The sequence below is a fragment of the Gopherus evgoodei genome, chromosome 8 (genome assembly GCF_007399415.2).
Source record: "Gopherus evgoodei ecotype Sinaloan lineage chromosome 8, rGopEvg1_v1.p, whole genome shotgun sequence".
Classification (NCBI taxonomy): domain Eukaryota; kingdom Metazoa; phylum Chordata; order Testudines; family Testudinidae; genus Gopherus; species Gopherus evgoodei.
Genome location: NC_044329.1, coordinates 57,326,162 through 57,349,409, shown reverse-complemented (window position 1 = coordinate 57,349,409; position 23,248 = coordinate 57,326,162). Strand labels below are relative to the sequence as shown.

Sequence of the window (23,248 nt, the reverse complement as noted above, 5' to 3'; positions counted from 1 at the left end):
GTTATTAATTCTCCTTCCCCACTAAGTACAGCACCTACTTGACCATTCAATCCTGTTTCGGCACAGTAACATTTTCTAATGTAGAGAAGCTAAATTTGTTTTCTAATTCTAGATTCACCAACTGTTTTCTGAGTAAATCCCTTGAACAGGGAAGTCTGCATGTAATAGGAGCAAGAGTCACTGAATGAGCAATATACTTACTCTTTACACCTGTTAAAGAAGGAATGTGATAGTAATAAAATGGAATGCCAGGGGCTTCAGATGCAATTTCCCGTAAGAAAGCAACCAATGTATCTGAAAGAGGCAGTGAAAGAAGGCAATCATACTCTGAGACAAGGGAAGGAGGTCCTCTACATAAAGGGGAGTTCAGGTTCATAGACTTATCAGCAAGCTATCTCTAAGTAGGGTGACTAGATGTCCCAATTTTATAGAGGCAGTCCAGATATTTGGGTCTTTTTCTTACATAAGTGCCTGTGACGGTACCTCCCATAAGGCTTTATGGAAATATGCTTAGAATGTGTTTTATGCTACATATGCCATGTAACATATCTCCGTAAAGGTTATGATCTATTGAATGTATTAATCCTATCTGTATGCATGTATCATTTTTGTATTCAAAGTTATGAACATTATGAATGCTGGCTGTGTACTGGCTTAATTTCTAAGGCCTTGGCTACACTGGCGCTTTACAGCGCTGCAAATTTCTCGCTCAGGGGTGTGAAAAAAACACCCCCCTGAGCGCTGCAAGATACAGCGCTGTAAAGTGCCAGTGTAAACAGTGCTGCAGCACTGGGAGCGCGGCTCCTGGCGCTGCAAGCTAAACCCCAGGAGGATGTGGAGTACATGCAGTGCTGGGAGAGCTCTCTCCCAACACTGGCGCCACGACCACATTCGCACTTCAAAGCGCTCAGCACTTTGAAGTTTCAAGTGTAGCCATACCCTAAATAACCTTAGAGCATTTGGTCAGTTCCTGGAGAAAGGAATGTTGAAATTAAGTACCTAATCAAGAAATACTTAAAGGACAATGGATCTTGGAATGCTCTAATCGACATAAAAATTCTACTTGAGGCCGTTCAAGGTAGCATGTAAACAATGGTTGCTACCTGTAAAAACTGTGAGGGCTTGGCTACACTGGAGAGTTGCAGCGCTGTAAACCCACCACCAGTGCTGCAACTTACTCACCGTCCACACTTGCAAGGCACATACAGCGCTGCATCTCCCTGGCTGCAGCGCTGGTTGTACTCCTGCTCTGCCTTGGTATAAGGATTGCAGCGCTGGTGATGCAGCGCTGCTCCTTAAGTGAGGCCACCTAAAGTGCTGTAATTGGCCTCCGGGGTATTCGGAGGTATCCCAGAATGCCTGTTCAGACACTCTGCTCATCAGTTCGCACTCTACTGCCCTGGCCTCAGGTGACCCGCCCTTTAAATGCCCCAGGAATTTTAAAAATCCCCTTCCTGTTTGCTCAGCCAGGTGTGGAGTGCAATCAATCAGTGAATCTTTCCAGGTGACCATGCCTCCACGCGCCAAACGAGCCCCAGCATGGAGTAATGGCGAGTTGATGGACCTCATCAGTGTTTGGGGGGAGGAAGCTGTGCAGTCACAGCTGCGCTCCAGCCGTAGGAATTACGATACCTATGGGCAGATATCAAAGGCCATGATGGAAAGGGGCCATGACCGGGACGCAGTGCAGTGCAGGGTTAAAGTATTGGAGCTGCGGAATGTCTATTGCAAAGCCCGTGAGGGAAACTGCTGCTCAGGTGCTGCCCCCATGACCTGCCATTTTTACAAGGAGCTGGACGCGATACTTGGGGGTGACCCCACTGCCAATCCGAGGACAAAGATGGACAGTTCAGAGCGGGGAGAGGAGGGAGAGGTGAGGGGGGAGAAAACCGAGAGTGAGGGTACTGGGGTGGGGGGAGACGCCCCAGAGTCCCAGGAGGCATGCAGCCAGGAGCTCTTCTCAAGCCAGGAGAAAGGTAGCCAGTCGCAGCAGCTGGAACTTGGTGAAGGAGAAGCAGAGGAGCAGGTTCCCGGTAAGCAGCTTTTATTTTCAGGATGGAAATGTTTCAGGGGGGGTTATGGCTGCTATCTAGCCCATTGATGTGGAATAGCCCATTGATGTGGTCTATCACGTCGTGGTAATTGGCCTTGGTAATCTCTTCAAAAGTTTCTGCCAGAGCGTGGGCAATGTGCTTGCGCAAGTTTATAGGGAGAGCCACTGTGGTCCTTGTCCCAGTCAGGCTAACGCGTCCGTGCCACTGTGCTGCGAAGAGGGGCGGGGGGACCATAGCTGCACACAGGCAAGCTGCACAGGGGCCAGGGCAGAATCTGCATTGCTGTAGAAGACCCTCCCGCTCTTCCCAGGTGACCCGCAGCAGCGAGATATCTTCCAGGATTAACTCCTGTGGAAAATGTTGGGATAGTGTTCAGTATAGGTCCCTCTGCAGCAGTTTGCTTTCCCCAACGCAATGAAACCCCAGTACAGCCCTGACCCAATCAGTCCCCCTTCCCAGGTGACCCGCAGCAGCGAGATATCTTCCAGGATTAATTAACTCCTGCACCCATTCCCCCTTACTCACCATTTCTTCGCTGCTGTGTGTTCTCTGTGCTCTGGTTGGTATGTGGAAAGTATGCTAAAGTGAGACTGTAAACTCCTTCACTGTGATTATACACAATATTGCCTCTCTGTTAAATGTTTCAATTTTTGTCTTTCTAATAAGTGTCCTTGAATACCCCACTGGCTGGATCAGAGACTGCTGAAAGGCTACAAAACCTGAGAAAGAAGCCACGAAAAAGCAAAGAAGATATGGTGAAAGCAGTTATGAATCAGTCTGCCAGAGAGAGTAAAAAATTCCAGGACTGGAGGGAAAAAATGCAGCAGTGGAGGGACAGAGAAAGCAGGAGAAAGGCAGTAGCTAAGAAGAAAAGCATGAACCAGCTGATAAGCATCCTGGCGTGCCAAACGGACTGTATCCAGTCACTTGCAGCCATGTAGGCAGAGCACTACCGTGCGGCCCCACCCCCAGTCCCAAAGCTCTTTCCCTTGTGCCCCAATGTCAGCTCAAAACCCCCTTCTCCAGCATCCAGGTTATTACCACCAGCAGCTGCCCCCAACACCTGTACGTTCACCTACCAGCCCTGAGAACTATGACCCTTACCCTCTGCACTCAACCCCCATTACCATGCAGCATTTTCATCCTGAAGTGCAGCAGTCATTGCACAGCACTCCAGGCAGGACATATTCAAACCTCTGACTGTACAGTTCACCACCCTACCCCCCTGCCCTTTTAGTTATTTTCTTTTCAATAAATGAATTTGTGGCTTTCAAAACAGTTTTCTTTTTTGCAGAAAGTGCAAGATACCGTAGCCCAGGAAAAAAACAGGCACTGCAAATCATTGTAACCACTGCACTTCACTCCTGTGCAAGCCACCAAAAATTACCGTTGGCTTTCAGCCTCAAATTCCTCCCTCAACGCATCCCTAATCCTTGTAGCCCTGTGCTGGGCCTCTAGTAGCCCTGCTCTCTGGCTGTGCAAATTCAGCCTCCAGGCGTTGAACCTCGGAGGTCCATTCCTGACTGAATGTTTCACCCTTCCCTTCACAAACATTATGGAGGGTACAGCATGCAGATATAACCGCAGGGATGCTAGGGGTATGGCTACACTTGAAATTTCAAAGCGCTTTGAAGTGTGAGTGTGGTTGCAATGTCAGCGCTGGGAGAGAGCTCTCCCAGTGCTGCACGTAAACCACACCCTCTACTGGTGTAGCTTGCAGCGCTGGGAGCCGCGCTCCCAGTGCTGCAGCACTGATTACACTGAGGCTTTACAGCGCTGTATCTTGCAGCGCTAAGGGGGGTGATTTTCACACCCCTGAGCGTGAAAGTTGCAGCGCTGTAAAGCGCCAGTGTAGCCAAGCCCTCATAGCTTCCCATAAAGAGAAATCCAGCGCCCTTTTAAACGGCCAAAAGCACACTCCACAGTCATTCTGCACCGGCTCAGCCTGTAGTTGAATCGGTCCTTGCTCCTGTCAAGCTTCCCTGTATACGGTTTCATGAGCCAAGGCATTAATGGGTAAGCGGTGTCTCCAAGGATCACAGTGGGCATTTCAACGTCCCCTACTATGATCTTCCGGTCTGGGAAAAAGTCCTGGCCTGCAGCTTCCTGAACAGGCCACTGTTCCGAAAGATGCGTGCATCATGCACCTTTCCAGGCCAGCTTGTGTAAATGTCAATGAAACGCCCACGGTGATCCACAAGCGCCTGGAGAACCATAGAGAAATACCCCTTCCAATTAATGTACTCGGATGCTAGGTGGGGTGGTGCCAGAATAGGAATATGCGTCCCATCTATCGCCCCTCCACAGTTAGGGAAATCCATTTGTCCAAAGCCACCCAGAATGTCCTGCACGTTCCCCAGAATTATGGTTCTTCTTAGCAGGGTGCGATTAATGGCCATGCAAACTTACATCAACACGATTCCAAAGGTCAACTTTCCCACTCCAAACTGGTTCGCGACCGATTGGTAGCTGTCTGGAGTTGCCAGCTTCAAGATTGCAATAGCCACCCGCTTCTCTACTGACAGGGCAGCTCTCAATCTCGTGTCCTTGCGCCGCAAGGTGGGGGCGAGCTTATCACACAGTCCAATGAAAGTGGCTTTTCTCATCCGAAAGTTCTGCAGCCACTGCTTGTCATCCCAGACTTCCATGATGATGTGATCCCATCACTCAGTGCTTGTTTCCCGAGCCCAAAAGTGGCGTTCCACGGTGCTGAGCATTTCCATTAATGCCAAAAGCACTTTAGTGTCATACGCGTCAGGTGAATCGATATCATCGTTGGACTCCTCACTGTCACTTTGGAGCTGAAGAAATAGCTCAACTGCCAATCATGATGTGCTGGCGACACTCATCAGCAAAGTCCTCAGCAGCTCGGGCTCCATTTCCCACAGAAATCGCACTGCATAGAAACCGTTGAGAGACTCACAATGGCGCCAAACGTGGACGGAAAAACAGTGACTGCTGGGATGTGAAGCGATGCACCACGGGGTGTTGGGACAGGAAGCGGAATGACCCGCACCCTTCCCACAACCCACGGCGCCAAAATGGGACGAGGTGCTCTGTGGGATAGCTGCCCACAATGCACACTCCCAACAGCGCTGCAAATGTGCTGGTAGCTGTCAGTGTGGCCACACTGCAGCGCTTTCCCTACACAGCTGTATGAAGACAGCTGTAACTCCCAAGTGTAGCCAAGCCCTGAGTCATGCATGGACATGTGACTTGCCCAGGAGACTCCTAAATCTTGGAGCTGGACTTTGCATAGGAGTGAGGGGGGGGGGGTCTCCATCCACAAGAGAAAGTCTATTTAAACTCCTCCATTTGTCTTCAGCTGGCTAAAGAAAGCCTCTCCACCCCCCAGGATACTTGAAAGAAACTGGAACAAAGGGCAGTGTGCAAGGGGTGTGAGTGATTGCTGGACCCAGGCTAAAAGGAGGAGATTAGTCTGTAAAAGGGAGCATTCTGGAACTGGTGAGAATCTTATCTGTATTCAGTTTGATTAGACATAGATTTGCGCATTTTATTTTATTTTGCTTGGTGACTTATTTTGTTCTGTCTGTTACTACTCGAAACCACTTAAATCCTACTTTCTGTATTTAATAAAATCACTTTTTTACTTCTTAATTAATCCAGAGTATCTATTAATACCTGGGGGAGCAAACAGCCGTGCATATCTCTCTATCAGTTTTATAGAGGGTGAACAATTTGAGTTTACCCTGCATAAGCTTTATTCAGGGTAAAACAGATTTATTTGGGTTTAGACCCCATTAGGAGTTGGGCATCTGAGTGTTAAAGACAGGAACGCTTCTGTTAGCTGCTTTCAGGTAAACCTGCAGCTTTGGGGCAAGTAATTCAGACCCTGGGTCTTTGTTGGAGCAGACGGGAGTGTCTGGCTCAGCAAGACAGGGTGCTGGGTTTCTGAGCTGGCAGGGAAAGCAGGAGCAGAGGTAGTCTTGGCATATCAGGTGGCAGCTCCCAAGGGGGGGAGGAGGGTTCTGTGATCCAATCTGTGACAGTGCCTATTACCCTCCACCCTCTGTCCCGATTTTTCACACTTGCTATCTCTAAGGAGACCCTATTTCTCTATCTCTTCTGCACTTAATAGATGCAGAATACAGAAATTGGGTACTGTGCTTTTAATTGTGAGCCCTCTAGTGTTTCTCACTGTCTAGGTTTCAGAAGCCAACAGAACAGCAGTGTACATACGTAGCTAGGCCTTGAATGGTGTATAAGATTAGTAAACTTGATTATTTCAAACCCACTGGGCCAGTGCAATTCCTTCATATTACATGTGTTATATAAAAACACAGAGACAACAATAGGTTATTTCATTTTGGGCTAATCTGACAAATTGATAACACTGGCTAAGGTCAGAATGCTGCAAGCTTCTTCCACATAGCTCTATCATTTATCCTCAGTTCTGATCTGCTCTCAAGTAATTCTGCTCCTCACAAGTAATATGCACTGGTCCTGTTAATCCACTCCTGTGCTTCTGCAGAAACTGTCAAATATGCCAATGTAATGTATGCAATTTGGTGTGTCCAGTAGGCATCAAGAGATCATCAATTAGCTTCACTTTTGACCAAGACCAAACACACCACTGGCATTCAAACAATGTTATTTCCAGAAATGGTTTCCAAAAGAATGTCCATATGACAGTGAGGACGGTGACATTCTGAGCCAGAGCAGCAGAGGATAGAGGAGGAGACTATAACACAGGACCTATATTAAAACTCGATTACCTGCCCTCTTAGAAAAAACCCCAACACTTGAAGGAGGAATATAAGCACTATAAAGGAAGTTTTATCATTGGAGAAGCCATATAGCAAAGATACAAATACTCTGACCAACTACAGCAGCATTGCTGCCACGGATCTCTAAAAAACATGACCTCCCTTTACCATATCATACTGCTGACAGGCGGAATGTGTGGAAAACTACAGATGAAAAAGGGCCTCTGTGGGTATGATGGCCACAGACATCTCTGCTCACCTTTGTTTGTAGGTTTGAAAAAAAAGGGGGCAATCGCAGCAATACCACTGGCTCCTATTACAGCTGCATGTTTGGCCTGAATAGGAAAGAACAGAATTTATCAAAAGGTGCATGCACTGCATGTGTTTTTATCATGCACATAGCAAAGAACCACCACATCAATCCATTCCACCGCTATGAATTAAACTCTTAGAAGCAAGTTGTACATTATGGTTCAGCCCTAAAGTCAATGGGAGTTGTGCCAGGGATGAAGGGGCCCTTCCATCAATGTAATGCACTATTTCTGTTTCTAAACAAAAACACACATCTATTACCTCTGCCTGATTAATGAATGGTCCTCCATCCCTACAACTCCCACCTCCCAAGAAATAGGTTAGCATCACCGTCTCCCAATGTGTAAAATGGGGTCAGACAGGTTAAGCGACTTGCTCAAGTCACACAGGAAGTAAGTGGCAAAAGCAGGAAATAGAATCCTGCTCTCTGGCGCCATCAGGTTCATCAAGAATTCTCCCTTCCTTCAGCTACTACGTGCCTTTAAGATTCCCACATCCCTGAAGAAGTGGCCTGGAGAGGACCATCTGGGCCTGAGAACATGTGTGGAGTGAGAGCGAGTGAGATAGTGCATAAGTGAACAGGGGCTGACAGAGAGAGAGAGATTGAGTCAGAAGACGGGAGAGAGTATGGAAGCTCCCTAAGAAACAGAAGAGGAGGAATGAGGAATGGGGGCCGTGGGGGGGGGGGGGGGGAAAACAAAGGAATAAAGTGCAAATATAGGGGAGCCATGTTACCAGTAGTTTGTGCTTAGGGATGGCTCAAAAAAAAAAAAAATCCATAAGCCTAGCTAGATTTTTCTGACATATGCCCATCATCCTAGTGTCACTCTCTCAGCACTAATGATACTTTATTTCCTTGCAACATAGGCTAGTGTGGAGGGGATTTTTTTTGTCCCAGACATCACTACATCTATAGCAATTTTCTGATTGGGATGCTCCTGGAGAAAAGGTGGCAATGTTGAAAGCAGATCCCACATCCTGCATACTTGCCTGGTGGAATGTTAAAGGGTACCTGAGAATTTTCAGGGCACAGCAAATGCTACTTGATACATCAGTGAGGCAGCAACATCCCCTCATGACAAGCTGATGCAACTTCATGACAGAAGCTCATCCCTTACGACAAAGCCTCAAAGAGCAAAAGCCTCCATTCATCAAACCTTCCCACAACCTGAGTGCAGTGAAGAGGAGCCTGGCTGGCTCCTCCAGTGAACTAAATCGAAAGAGCCTCAATCCCAGGGGAGCCTGAGGTTTTCCTAAAGTGACCCACAGCAAAGTGATTAATACAATTTACAATGGTCATTAATTATATTACTGACATGAATGGGGCCATTCACATGAGGGGTATCAGGTCACATTTGGAAGTCTCCTCCCCCCCAGTAAAATGGTGGCAGAGAATCTATTAGTAACATATTCTGTGCATGTACAGCACCTAGAGCAATGGGGTCCAGCTCCATGAAATGGCATCCTAGGCCCTGCAGCAATACAAACAAATAATAAATTCTGCATAACCTGACAGCTGCCCAGGAGATGCTAGTAGAGCAAACAAACTCAGGCTGATTAGAGTCAATGCTTGTGTGTGCGCAAAGACTCAGGGGGTATGACCACGTTGATAAAATACCCACGGCTGGCTCAGGTCAGCTGGCAGGCTCACTGTGCTTGGGCTGCAGGGCCATAAAACTGCAGTACAGACATTTGGGCTTGGAGTGGAGCCTGGGACCCTGCGAGGTGGGCGGGTCTGAGAACCCAGGCTCCAGCCTGAGTTGAAAGTCTACCCTGCAATTTCATAGTCCTACAGCCCAAGCCCTGTGAGCCCGAGTCAGCTGACCCAGGCCAGAGTCTTATTGCCATGTAGATGTACCCTCAGGATTCCCCAGGATCAAGACAGCATAACATGGAAAGTGATGTCAGTAAGTGCATAAACTCAGAAAAGAAAAGAGGATCCAACCCACTTGTATGTAAGGTTATGGAAAGACAAAAGAAGGAGGCAAAGAGAAAATTCACACACGCACCATTTCCTTTGCCTCTGGTAGATTTAATGCTCCCACGTGAATGATCACATGATCCAACCTGCACAAGAAAAAGATTGAAAGGTTGCTGTTATTTTTCGGTTTATGGGAATTTAAATGTGGGGGAAAGATGCCATACAGACAGTCTGGGTAACTGAATTATGTCCTCTATTTGTCCACACAGCAGATACTTCATTGGAGTGGGGATACAAACTAAAAGGGATCTGGAAACAAAGTTTAACAGTACAGCAAAAAGTTCAGCCACACATCCAACACTTCTTCCCAGTTCCCTCCCCTACCCAGAGGTGTTCTCGACACCCTGATCCCACAATCTTATTTCTGCAGCTCTCTCAGATCCTCATCACCAGAGCTGCCAAATGCTGGCCAAGCGATCTTCCTGAAGCAGTGGGCCAGATTCTCCCCTGCTTTGCCCCTTGTGTAGTCTCTTCCCCTATGTAAAGTGCTAATCATTCTGATCTGCAACGTCTGACATCATTTTGCATCAGCAGAAATGAATTCACCAGGTACAAGGCTGTGGAGAATCAGGCCCATTGTAGGCAAGCTTAGAGAGTCACACGGAGCAGGTTAAAAAAAATAAATTCATTTTTCATGGGAAGTTTTCAAAATTCTTTTTTCCTCCCCCTAAAACTTTCCATTGGAATTTTTTGAGTTATTCAACAATAAAAAAAACCCAAAACAAAAAACGCAAACCCGAATCCAGAATTTTTTTTTAACTCAAACGAACAAAAATCATCAAGATACCCCTACTTCAAGGAAAAAACTCACCCATTTTTGTTTCCCCTCTTACTCCCTCCAAACAAAAGCCCAGAAATTTTAAAGCCAAAAGAAAATTCAGGGAATTCCCCCCCTGGTTATTCCCCCTGCCCCAATTTTCACTGTCCCTTCCCCATAATTCCACACTCTCCCTCCCCATCTCTTACCTCCCCGCAACTCACTGTCAACATGGACGTTAGAGACAGCGCAAAGGCGAGTGATATGAGAATATGCAAAACATCCTAGAAGAGGGAAGGTCCAGTGATTAGAGTTGTAACGTGGGATTCAGCAGACATGGGGCCAATTTCCTGCTCTGCCACAGACTTCCGGTGTGGTTTTGGGCAAGTCACTTAGTCTTTCTGTGCCTCAGTTTCCCCATTTGTGCAATGGGGATAATAGCACAGCCCTGCCACACAGGGGTGTTGAAAAGATAAATACATGCAAAGATTGTGAGGCTCTCATGCCGGTGTTAAGGCAACATAAAAGCAGCAAAGAGATGGTCTCATTTTCACATCACTTATTACTTTCCCTTCCCCCAACTTAAGCAACAGGAAGAGGGCATTTTCCAAAACCACCTCTCTTGCACATGCCTCCATAAGCATTTCTATAGTCCCTGATTTTGACAACACCAGCAAAATCTTGATAAAAGGGACAAGGAAAGAAAATAGAGGAAGTAATTAGAGAGTGCACCCTTTGCTTAGACAAGCAGTAATGTCTAGGTGAACAGACAGGTTTCCTTAGAGCTACTCACTTGTTTTTCCCTTTGGTCACCCACTCCTCTGCCAGCTGCTTCCTCTCCTGGGTGCTCAGTGCCAGCCCTTCTCCTGTTGTGCCATTCACTGTTTCAAGCAGAACACAACACACTCTAAGGCCTGGCCTACACAGAGAAGTTGCACTGGTTTGACTAAATACCATTATTGAAATTTAATCACACAAACTAACTCAATATTGGACAGTTATAAATGAATATGCAAGCCCACACAAGGGTTTGCACTGATTTAAATAAACTGGTTTTTTAAGTGCTTTAGTTAAACATGTGGAATTTGTGTGTGTGTGTCACCCCTCTCTCTCTCTCTCTAGAAAGAGGAACAGGCCTATAGCACTGAAAGAGTTAAATGCATATGACCTCCTAGGCCAACACAATCAGAAAGGAAGAAAGCCTTTTAAGAGGACAATGGACTTGAAGCTCATTTGATAAAGGTGCCTATTGAATAAATGCATCTCTCTCATATCCAATGTTGTCTATCAGGTGACCACATCTTGCCCAAACATGTGGACAGAATCATTCAGATGGGTCTTTTCTGTCACTGCTCTGATCCTTTTTAATGCCCTAATGTGGCATTGTCTAGTAGTTGTCTCATCGCTTCCTTCCCCACTCCAGTAACATTCTCATCTTCTGCTCTATCCTGCACATAACTGGGAATTTGGGCAAAAACAGATTCCTAAAGACTAGGCTATGATCTCTTCCACTTAAGTGCACATGTTTATAATGCTCCCATCCCCATATTCCACTGCATCACAGCTCTTGGCTGACAAGAAGTACAGTTCACTACTTAAGACTTACCAAAAACATTCTTCACACCCTGCTCTTTTACAAGATAATCCACATATTGCCCAATCACAGAGAGGTTAATTTCTCTAAAAAGAAAGATAAAAAAGGGGAGGACAGAAATAACCTGTGTAAGGCAGGGGTCAACAACCTTTCAGGAGTGATGTGCCGAGTCTTCATTTATTCACTCTAATTTAAGGTTTCGTGTGCCAGTAATACATTTTAACATTTTTAGAAGGTCTCTTTCTATAAGTCTATAATATATAACTAAACAATTGTTGTATGTAAAGTAAAGAAGGTTTTAAAAATGTTTAAGGAGCTTCATTTAAAATTAAGTTAAAATGCAGAGCCCGCCAGACTGGTGGCCAGGACCCGGGCAGTGTAAGTGCCACTGAAAATCAGCTCACGTGCCGCCTTTGGCACACGTGCCATAGGTTGCCCTGGTGTAAGGAATCCTTGACCAAGTTCAAGTTCTAACAGGTTTCCTTCTAATACCCTAGAGGGGTTGGGAGTATGAAATCTAGCTTTAAAAAAAAGTTTCATCTGCCCACTTCCTATACATAAAAGCTTCTCAATAGGGTATTTGGGGCTGAGAACACCAGATCAGAAAGGGTCCTGTATGTGAGACCTAACTGGGGTTCCCCGAGCATGGGATTCACAGAACTATAAGACTCAGATATTCAGTGATCAGAACCACAAAGCTTCACGTGTTCTATTATTGTTACAATGTATTCATGTCTTTAAAATATATATATATTGAAGACTTGATAGGAACACTATTTTTCAAGCTTTCCTGATTCTGTCTCGTAACTACTGCCCTTCTGAGCACACAGCAGTCACCAGGCTGGTTCTGACTTCTGGAAAGCGCTACAGCTGACGTTCTCAAACTGTGGTCCGTGGACCACCAGTGGTCCGCGAGCTCCATTCAGGTAGTCTGCGGATAGTTCCCTCTAAGGCACGCGCCTGGGCAGCTGCAAGCAAGAGAATGAAGGGCCATCCACCTAATTATGGGAACCGCTGAGAAGACTCACATGTAAGGTGAGGTGGTGGCCTGGGGGGGGGGGGGGAAGGGGAATAGGAGGAGATGGGAGGGGGCTGTGGGGTGAGAAGAGGGGGTGAGGAAAATTTGGGATGTGCAGGGCTGCAGTGGCCAGAGAAAGAGGCAATTTTCCCCAGCTCCAAGGCTGGGGCTGCCGGGGAGACATCCCCCTCCTTCCCAGCCCCAGCTCTGGGGCTGCCGCGGCGGGGGAGAGAGGGCATATCCATCACACTGGAAAGGTAAGACTACTGATATTAAAATATGATTTGTGTGCTTTTATTTGTAGATCAAAAAAACATTAATTATTAAGGTATTTTTATATAGTGCTTTTATCCAAAGTGCTTGACAATAGTTAGCTAATGGCACAAACAACATTTGGAAAGGTCATTAAGCGGTACGCCAAGACCTTCAGCAATTTTCAAGTGGTTCACGAAAAAAAAAAGTTTGAGAACCATTGATCTAAAGAACATGGGGTAAGGCTGTAATAAAGTGTAGCTAGAAAGGATACCAAGCTTAATTATGTTTTAATGGCAGGTTTGAAACTAGTAGACTCTCAGACACTGAAGTCTCCAATCGCCAACCGGGTTCATTCAGGCCTTCGGAGGTGGATAGACAATTCTAGGCAAGTTTATTGTGGGTTTTTCAGATACAGAAAAAACAAACAAGGCCCTTTCTTCCTGGGCAAACATTTAATATCTTGTAGTGCTTGAAGACTGCAGGTCTAACTGAAAAGTGACTAGGTAAAAATAGTAACTATTGCTTTGACAAAGCTATTCCTTTGCATATTCACAGTCATATCTGCTCACTTCAGTGGCAGGCAGAGAACCAAATCCTCAGCTGATGTAAATTAGCATCAGCTGAGGACCTAGCCCATACCTTTACAATTTTGCAATCTCTTACCCATATATTTTCACTACTCTTTATTGCTGCTTGCCCTGCAGAGCCCCTCCCAGATATTGTATGCTAAATTCCAATCTGTGCAAATTTAGTGAAGACAATAGGATTGTGCCTGTGTCAATGAGAGGTATAATTTGCTCTGTAGAATGTGTGTTACTGGTGGTCACATGAGAGATGGCTACAATTTGTTGCTCAGAATCCAGGCTTAATCTGCAGAAAGAGTACTTAAAAACTATTGTCTGAATTTTAAATGGTACATGCTGACTACAGAAATCACTGAGACAGACCCTATGATCTAGAGCTGCTCAAACAATGGTGACCTTTATAGAATACTTTTATTCCATAAAATTTAGATTTTGAGAAATCTTGACCAGGTCTGCTGTGATCCATTTTTGCCATCACAGAATTAAACAAAGATCAGAGGTTAAGTTCCAGCATTCTTGGTCAAAATTTCCCTTACCCTCCCCATCTGTATTCTACAGTGTGTCAGATGGTTACCAGTGCCACTTTCCCACTCCCCGCATCTCACTGGTGTGCTGCACGCTTCTAATTTGTGGAGCACTAAGACATCATTTAGGATGAAAGGCTCAGAGTAAAATATTACAGGAAAAACAGTTTCCCTCCTATTACATTCTTGGATGCTCACCATTTAACCCCTTTAATGGGCTGTGGTCTTGGCTTTAACATGAGAAACAAAACAAGACCCTGTGGTACAGCCACTTACTTCTGCTACTGAAGATGCTTTGTGGGGTTTTTTTCTGCCCTATTAAAATACAGTGGCTCACTTCCAGCAGCTCTACCATGCTCGGATTATTAATTGTTTCTTGTATTATACATTGTAGTTTAAGGAGAATTAAGGTTGGAATGAAACGCTCTTGGGTCAAGATTCAAAAAAAAAAATCTGAGCTCCCAATTCAATATTCAGGGGGAAAAATGCAGAGTTTCCAAACCAGATGAAATATGTAGTGTTGTTGGTCAGCCATACAGTTCCCTTTGGACATTGGAGTGTGACTCAAAATGCTAACTGTCTAGCTGTCCTTAAACTGGTGAGACAGACAGCATGTGTAATCACAGCATTTCTATCAGGTTCAGATTTTAAATTAGTTACCACAAGAAGCTTTTAGTTATTCTGACTATGTGGCTAGTGAGCCAACGTCAGAGTGGCAGACGGGGCCTGATTCTCCCTTACATGAAAATCACTTTACACCACTCTGGCAATATAAAGGGGACTTAAAGGGGGGGAGGAAAATATCCTCTATCCAAGGGGCCTCTCTAGCAAACAGAGCGCTGCCATAAGCGCTCTTCTCCAGCACACCTCCCCACCCCCAGCACGAGTGTGGGAGATAGGGAGGTGTGTGAGACCAGAGAATATTGTGCTGAAGCCATTCTCTGCATTCTGCTTCCCTGATTCAACCTAGGTGTGACTCTTCATAATCTGGGGTGACTAGCCGTACGCCCTCCATCTGGCCCTTAAGAGCAAGCCACCCAGTTACACTCCCCCAGCACACACTTTGAAAGCTTGCCTGCCCTCCCTCCCACTCAATTTACCAGTGTTGCTGGCCACCTGAATGCATGGTTTGGGCTCTCAACACAATGAGCAGGTCTAGAGTCACCTAATGCTCCTCCACTAACTGCTCCCATGTCCCCTGAGAAGAGACTGAAGCCGTCTACACTTCCCTGTTCCTGTGTGCCCTCAAGGCCCACTGTTTGGGTGCTCATTTCAGCAACCTTAACCCCAATTTAAAGATGTGTGGGCTTATGAAACAATTTTTAAAAATGCATTTTAAAGAAGTATGTACACACATGGATATTTATAGGCCAAAAGATGTCACAGGATCATTTAGATGTGCACATAACAACCCAGTGTCAGCAAATCATGGTGTAGTTCTAAGTTTCATGCCTCTTTCTTTTAATTCCGCCACTGCCTCCTGACCAATTGTTTGTTGCTGTAATCCATTGTGTCTTTTTTGGTAATTAAACTAAGTGCTTTTGAGAAGGGAAGCTCTATGAACAACTTCTGGGTACTCTAAAAATACAAGTTTTTTTAGAACTACACTCTACTACTGTAACAAGTAGCTAAGCAAACCATCCTTCATAGTTACAAGATGCAGGCTGTTAAGTGGCATCTGGTGGATGTTACGGTGCCCTTTCTCTTTGGTTGGATAAAGAGAGAAAGGGACAGTCTTTATTTTGCTTGTGATAATAAGAATCATCAGGACTGGATTCTATATTTATGGCCTCTCAATAACTCCAGATCAAACATTCTCAGTTTACAAGTAGAAAGGAGTGGCGTAAATACTGACATAGCACTGTTCAAACCTAGATCTCAAAGCACTTATCAAAGGCAGGTAAGGTTGAGCAACTCCATTTTTACAATGTAACCAACCTGGTTTTTTTTTTCTCCCGAGAGCCAGCCTAGACTCTCCTGAGTAAGCTGCCCATCACAAAATTAACCTCTGCTCCCAGTACTGCAGGACTGTAAGGAAGGGGATTGTCAGTCAAACAAAAGTCTTCTCAAACCTTTGTCGTCTTGAGATGCTGAACACTGTTAGAAAGTTAACTTAAAAAAAAAAAAGTAATTGAAAAGAAAGTAGGAAAATGTAACGTTCCGGGGGAAAGTTCACAACACATTAATTGACATTGACGGCAACCCTTTTGGTGGTGAGAGATAATATTTACCCATCTGGAGTCATTGGAGTGATTGTAGCTGCTGTGAGACCCTGCAATCTCTTTGGCGATGCCATTGAGCTGTTGGGAGAAGTCAGAAAGACAAGCAAAATTTCTCTCAACTAGAGACATATATATGTTGAGCAAATTCTGTTAATGACAAAGCCCTACAGGCAAAGCCTGGAACAAGTGGACTTTGTACGTTTCTTTTGAGAAAAACAGATTGTGCAGTTTTCTGAGGACCTGTAAAGACAGGGTTACTGTAGCAGGCAAGGTCTGAGCATAAGATTGGTAGCACTTTGATACAGTTCTAGTTCAAAGGCAGTTTCTCTTTGAATCTCCTGTTTTCACATGTGCATCACTTCCTAAAACATTCACCTTTGGGCCAGACAGTAATTATGTCTGGGGTCTCTGCTTGAAGAGAGAATTTCTGGAAGCAAAATTTCTACCACCATTTTTTAGGTCTGGGGAGGAAGTGGAAAAGATGCACATCAAACAATATAAAGGGGGAAAAATATAAGCACATTTTTATCAAGGGAACTAAGCCACCAAACTTTACATTTCATACGGACATATTCCTGAAGAGCACTATAGCTTCTGCTTGGGTTGGAGATTGTGGGAAATTAAGTGACTGAAAAGTCACTTCTGAGCCTGGTCAATTCTACTTCTCTTAACCTACCACTCTCATTACTGTTATTACAAACATGGCACCAGTCCCACCTTCAGCCTCTCTCTCGTCTTGGAAAGGTTGGGAAAAGGAGAATTCTTCTCCTGCCGGATAATGAGGTCTCTACTACGCTATGCTATGCTACCCCTTTCCAAGCCTTTGTCTTTGATGCCTTCTCCGCCATAACTTTCTCTGCTGCTGCTTCCAACTTTGTCTACAGTATCAAAACAAAACTGATCCAGTTTGTCCCAGTTACATGTCTGGTTGGCATTACTGAGCAGTATTGGAGGCACCCAGAGTGGTATGTCTGAGGACATAAGACTTCAACGCTGCAATGGTTACACGTGGCTCAGCTTTGGGAGGTTGTTTTCACAATCATAGGCGATAGAAACTAAATTTTTCAATAAATTAAAGATTCGATTCAGCAGAAACAGATGGCATTGGCACCCCTACTCAACAACAGAGTGGATTGTGAGTCCTGTTAATGCACAGCTACTCTCTAACAGGTTTTGCCCAGAGTACACATAGTATGGAAATAACAGCACACGACACAGACTCTCTTGAGAACATGTTGATTTGCACATTGGGTGAACAGCTCCAGAGCAGAGATAACAGCATCACGAGCCTTACAGGGAATGGGGGAAGAGGACAAAATCTGCTACAATGTAGGGATCGGTCCTGGCTGGCAGGCCACCAGAAACCGCCCCTGCAAAACCCCCTTTTGCCTTTGCCACAGAATGCTGATTTGTCTTAGAATGCTGACTCCATATTATCACAAGATTAGGAAAGTACCGCACGCTCTGCCCACATGCACTGGGTGAGGGGACGAGAGGAAGAAAGAGTCCTCCACCAATGCGAAACAAGTAAACAAGGCTGTAAGCTATGCATGACGCTGTAACTGAAAGAATAAAAAGGTTGCCACGCCTCACGGCGGGGCGCTTTCCTGAACACACAAGCTGTCTGCGTCTGGTTCCTTCCCGCATCTGGTGACCCCGACGTGATTCCAGCCCTCCGTACCCACCGGCCGGTCGAGCCGTGGTGCACCTCAGTGCGTCTTTGCGCACTCCCTCGTGAGTATGGGGGGGGACTTGTCCGTGCAACAGAAGGCTCATGTGAAAGAGCTGGTTAAGTTACTCAAGGTAACTGGTCGCATAACAGCATCACAGCAACATGTGGAGGATTTGCTCCATGTTATAGAGGTTAAGTGCCCTTGGTACCCCGAGAAAGGATCTCTCGAGGTTTCTGACTGGCAAAATGTGGGCGAACGGCTCCTAAGGGAGCCACGAGCGCCCATCCAACACATCTTGCTGTGGCAACATTGTGCAGAGGCAATCGGGCGTTTGTGAAAGGAGGCGCCCCCGCTTGCCTCTCCCACCCCTACCCCACCTCCCTCATATGTCACGGAGGTTGAAACCCCAAGTCCTGCACCCAGGGCGACAGCCCCTAGTCTAGCCCCCTCTGAGTCCTTGCTGTCGTCGCCCCCTCCCTTTTGCCCCCTCCAGTTCCAAGCGCGGTACAGGCTGCTTTCGGCCCCAGCTGGCTGTGAAGGAAAAATATAGACAGAGGCAAAGCAAAGGAAATACAAGTTACAGAACTAAAATTACATTTGCAAAGCTTAACTGTCCAGTAAGATCCAACAGTGTGCCTTTGTGACCCTGGAGTCGAAAGCCACAGGCAGCCGACCTGGACTGGAATCTCTGAAAAAGACGCCGCAGGAGATTCCAGGGTGTAAAAGAACAGCCCTCTCAAAAGCAGAAGCATGTTGGAAATTCTGGACAAGCTGTATACAGGATAATCTCCCTTCCACCTCTCCCCCTCCTCTGAACATTACACACAGAAGTGGCCAGTCTAAACGTACCTGTGTAAGTATGAAAGGAGCTTCGGGCTTGGGGCATTAATATTTTCCTGAGTGATGTGGGAGCGTTCCCAACACTCTCCATTGTTGTTTTATTATTTTATTAATAAAGCTTCAAAATTCAGTTATATGGTGTATTTTCTTTATCTTCCCCCAGCGATCCTGTAGTGTCAGCCTGATCACCTGACACGAGGGATAGATTGGTAACAGAAATTTGCCACTTTTTAACTAGCCCCCACCCCAATCATTTAAATCTAGCACACGTCTTATATACAATCAATCATTTAAATCTTGTTTTTGATGGTACCCATTATGTTTCCCGCTTACAAAAACATTTTAGGTGCAAAGAAAAACTCCCCGCCCCAAAAGTGACGTATCGGCAACTCCCCGGCACTTCGTGGAGTGCCCCAGTTCCGCTGATAACCTGGGGGCGGGGATACGCGGCCGTCAGCACGCCACAAGGACCGGTGTGGGTCCCAGCTCGTTACATACGTCCGTGGAAGGAGGACCCCACTTGCAACCCACAGCATGGCGTGGCACCAGGGCCTTAGCAATCCCATTCCTGATTTTAACCCGTTAATAACTACAACAGTGACTTTGTCTCAAGAGCAATACCGCGGTCCTCCCAATGCTCCAGTGACATGGGGGCAGATGAAGTCTCTCTCCCAACAGGCTAACCACCTGCTAAAGCAACAAGATAAGGAGAAGTCCCCGGAGAATTTTTTACTTGCCCTTATTGCTTGCCTAAATGCTAAATTTTGTGTAATGTTATGTATAATGCCTTGGCCACCTCCTTGGTTGGCATACCTGGCTTAATAATTAGTAATAGTAAAAATCTTAATTGGTTAGCTTGCTCAGCGGTTAAAGCTCTTAATGCCACGTCTATTGCAGTGGCATTGCTTAATGAGGAACAAATGCAGTTACGCCATGGTATTTTGCAAAATAGAGCTGCTATTGATTATCTTTTGCTTTTGCATCATTATGGCTGTAAAAAAGTTAATAATATGTGTTGTTTTAATATTTCTGATCATTCTTATGCTATTGAAAATCAATTAGCCATTATTAAAAATCTTACTGCTCAAATTCAAATTGACAGTGACCCATTTTCCTCCTGGTGGGACTGGCTGGCTAGCTGGCTGCCAGGATGGGGTTGGCTACATCAGCTAATAACCTACGGAGGACTCTGCCTCTTATTCCTCGTGCTCACCTGCTGTGGCATTCAGTGCATTCCCTCCTTAATTTCATTGTGCACCCAAGGGTGCCCATGGTCCAAACAAAAGCCTGCCTTTTCCTTTTAAAAACAAAAGGTGGAGATGTAGGGATCGGTCCTGGCTGGCAGGCCACCAGAAACCGCCCCTGCAAAACCCCCTTTTGCCTTTGCCACAGAATGCTGATTTGTCTTAGAATGCTGACTCCATATTATCACAAGATTAGGAAAGTACCGCACGCTCTGCCCACATGCACTGGGTGAGGGGACGAGAGGAAGAAAGAGTCCTCCACCAATGCGAAACAAGTAAACAAGGCTGTAAGCTATGCATGACGCTGTAACTGAAAGAATAAAAAGGTTGCCACGCCTCACGGCGGGGCGCTTTCCTGAACACACAAGCTGTCTGCGTCTGGTTCCTTCCCGCATCACAACCACACGGCTCAGAAACTCAGTCCCCCCTCCTGTGAGCCCCACATACCACCCCTCAGTCAGTCTGTCTCTCTCCCCTTCGCAAGACTTTGCCAGTTTGACCCCCCACACACACTCTTAAGAAGCTGAGTTTCTCAACTGCCAGCCCTCCCCAGCTCTGCAGAGCCTGCCCCCCACGGCAATGAGTCTGCTGTCCTGTGTCAGTCTGTCCTCACCTGCAGAGCGAGCCCCTGTGCCCGCTGCACCGCGCTGCCTCCGTCCCCTGGAACTCAGCACGGGGCTGATCTGGTGTCTGACTGCCCCCTCGAGCCGCTGTGGCTTCCTCTGCACTGCTGAGCATGCCTGGAGGGGCCGCACATGCTCACTGACAGCAGCTGAAGCCCTGCCCTAAGCCTGTCCTCATCACCCGCAGCCGCAGGACCTGCTCCCGGATCAAACTGCTCCTCCTCTGATGGGGGGGCTCCGTGCCCAGGGCTGCGGCGTTAAAGGCCCGGGCGGGCCCCTCACTGCCCATTGCAGACCTGGTTCCTTGTCACCCTTGTTAAGTTACGGTCGTGACCAAAGTCCTAGTCGGGACTGGGCCCCATTATACCCTTGTGTGAACAGCCACGGTCCTGCCAGAGTTCACAACCCGACCCCCACCACGGGTGCGGATGGGCGCTGCCCTGCTGCACAAGCGAAGGAGCAGGGGCCGGTCGGCGCAGTTCTGTTAGTTACATGGTTCACTGCTGCTGGGGCTGATCGTTTTCAGTCGTGGCAAGGGAGCGGGTGAAGCGGAATGGAAGAAATGTTTGCGCCCGGGAGAGGAAGGGGAAGAAGGACAATCACAGCTCAGCAGCTGCCCAGCACTGATCAGTTTTGTATGCACGATTGCAGAGATTTGATTTCCTTAGACAGGGGCCGCTCTAGACATTTCGCCGCCCCAAGCAGGGGGGTGGGGGCGCTCTTCGGTGGAGCCGCGGGAGGTTCACCGACGCCGAGGGACAAGCGGATCCTCCGCAAGCAAGCCCGCGAAAGCACCCTGCATGCCGCCCTCCCGGCGACCGGCAGAGCGCCCCTCCCCATCCCGCCCCAAACACTACTGGGGCCTGGAGCCGCCCCTGTCCTTAAACATCTGCTGCAGCGGCGGGAGGGAAGATAGCGGCGCTGAGCAAGATCGGCGCCTTCCTGAAGAACGCGTGGGCCAAGGAGCCCGTCATCACCGTGTCCTTCGCCATCGGCATCCTGGCCGCGGTCACGCCGCTGCTCAGCCCCTACGCGAAGTACTCCGGCCTGGTCAACCGAGCGACGCCCTACGTATACCCAGTGCCTGTGCAAGGTGATGACAACATGCCCGACATCCCCTCCCACCCCTGCGACAAGGAGGGGCCCACCCTGGACTGGCTGAAGAAGCTGTGACATGGCCGGGGCCGGGACCCTGGGAAGGAGGTCGCCACGACACGCTGGCTGCAGAGGGAGCCTTCCCCCAGGCTGGGTCAGCGCGCTGCCCCCTGCTGGCTACAGGGAGGCTGGTTCTCTCTGCCTCCCCCCCATGGATGTAATAAAGGTTTTGATTTAAAAAAAAAAAGGCATTCCGATGGCTTGGGTGCCCTAACTATGCATTTCCTTGACATATGACATATGGAATAAGGATCCAATCCTCACAAGGGGCTTTACTCTGCATGGCTAATATGTACTCTCAAACTCGTCTCATTGCAGTTTTTACCTGAGAATTTTGTTTTTAATTTATTACAAAATTCATCCATGAACACTGAACAAGAAATTTGTTTCTGATGTTCCCATCACTACATATTTTTTGCATAGGCTTCCTTTCATGCCCTTCTTCATTTGTCGCCTCCCCGCCTTTTTTTTTTAAACAACGAGTTGGCTGTGTGGTTGTGGAAGTCCCTCCTACCCTATCCTTCTTTAGATATATGTATATTTTGGTGCCATCTGCCATTTTGAGGAAAACAAGACTTAAATTTTATATGATTTAGCCTTACTGGAAACATTAAAATAAATTGGAATAAATATAGATTTCATTATTCTTAAATCTTGGATTGAGTGCTGTAGCAATCTTTAGAAATTTCACATTGGTACCTTCTTTGCATTTTGTCAAATTTACAGTGGAAGTGTTCTTAAACGAAATGTGCTCGGTCATCATCCGAGACTGCTATAACATGAAATATATAGCAAAATGCAGGTAAAACAGCAAGAGATATACAATTCTCCCCCAAGGAGTTCAGTCACAAATGTAATTAATGCATTTTTTTTAAACGAGCATTATCAGCATGGAAGCATGTCCTCTGGAACAAAGACCAAAGCATGAAGAAGCATATGAATCTTTAGCACATCTGGCACATAAATATTTTGCGATGCCAGCTACAAAAGCGCCATGTGAATGCCTGTTCTCACTTTCAGGTGACACTGTAATTAAGAAGTAGGCTGCATTATCTCCCAAAAATGTAAATAAACTTGTTTCTCTTAGCATTTAGTAAATTAAAGGTAAAATGCTAATCAAAAGGAGCATATACGTAGACTTCTTTTTCAAGCATTTTACAAAACCAATATACATTTAGCAATGTCTTATATATTTATTTAAATCTTTAAATCTTTATTTAAATCAGGAATAAAATTCAAACCAACTTGCATCTTATTTTATAGACAAACCACCTTAAGTATACATTCAGAGTAGTTTTATATCTATAGATTAAAAAAAACAGTACGGCATGTCATTGTCTATGCCAGTGGTCCCCAAACTTTTCAGTTGCCCCCCCCCTGCACACTCTGCATGAGCCAGGACCGAGAGCAGGGGTGGAGGGGGAATGCATGGACAGGGTCAAGGGGGCTGGGGCTGGGGCTGCAGCTGGGGGCTGATCTGGGGCCGGGAATGGAGCCATGGCTGGGAATGGAGCTATGGCCAGGAGCTGAGGGTGGGGGTGAGACAGGGGCATAAACGCTGACTTCCCCTCTGCCTGGTGAGTGCTTGATCCTGCCCCTAGCCTCGCCTTGCCCCTGCACTGCCTCTTCCCTCCTTGTACTGCCCTCGCCCCACCCCCATTCTACTCCTTCCCAATGTTCCTGCC

General features: G+C 46.6%; 1 protein-coding gene and 1 pseudogene across 3 annotated transcripts in view; one reads left to right on the top strand and one right to left on the bottom strand.

The window, feature by feature from the left end:
* The window catches only part of NPL (N-acetylneuraminate pyruvate lyase), a 32,073-nt gene extending 10,761 nt beyond the window's left edge, over positions 1–21,312 (bottom strand). For 2 of the 3 annotated variants that reach the window (XM_030572942.1, XM_030572944.1), the window contains exons 1-7: positions 20,399–21,312; positions 16,038–16,106; positions 11,438–11,511; positions 10,625–10,712; positions 9,103–9,160; positions 7,041–7,116; positions 202–294 (exon numbers count right to left, since the gene is read on the bottom strand). In XM_030572942.1, coding sequence (XP_030428802.1) covers positions 202–294; positions 7,041–7,116; positions 9,103–9,160; positions 10,625–10,712; positions 11,438–11,511; positions 16,038–16,106; positions 20,399–20,523 — 583 coding nt within the window. In that variant the 5' untranslated portion in view covers positions 20,524–21,312. The remainder of the gene's footprint in view (positions 1–201; positions 295–7,040; positions 7,117–9,102; positions 9,161–10,624; positions 10,713–11,437; positions 11,512–16,037; positions 16,107–20,398) is intronic. The other variant, XM_030572943.1, reaches the window with a different exon arrangement.
* On the top strand, positions 21,294–22,393 carry LOC115656762 (annotated as a pseudogene).
* The last annotated feature ends 855 nt before the right edge of the window (positions 22,394–23,248 follow it).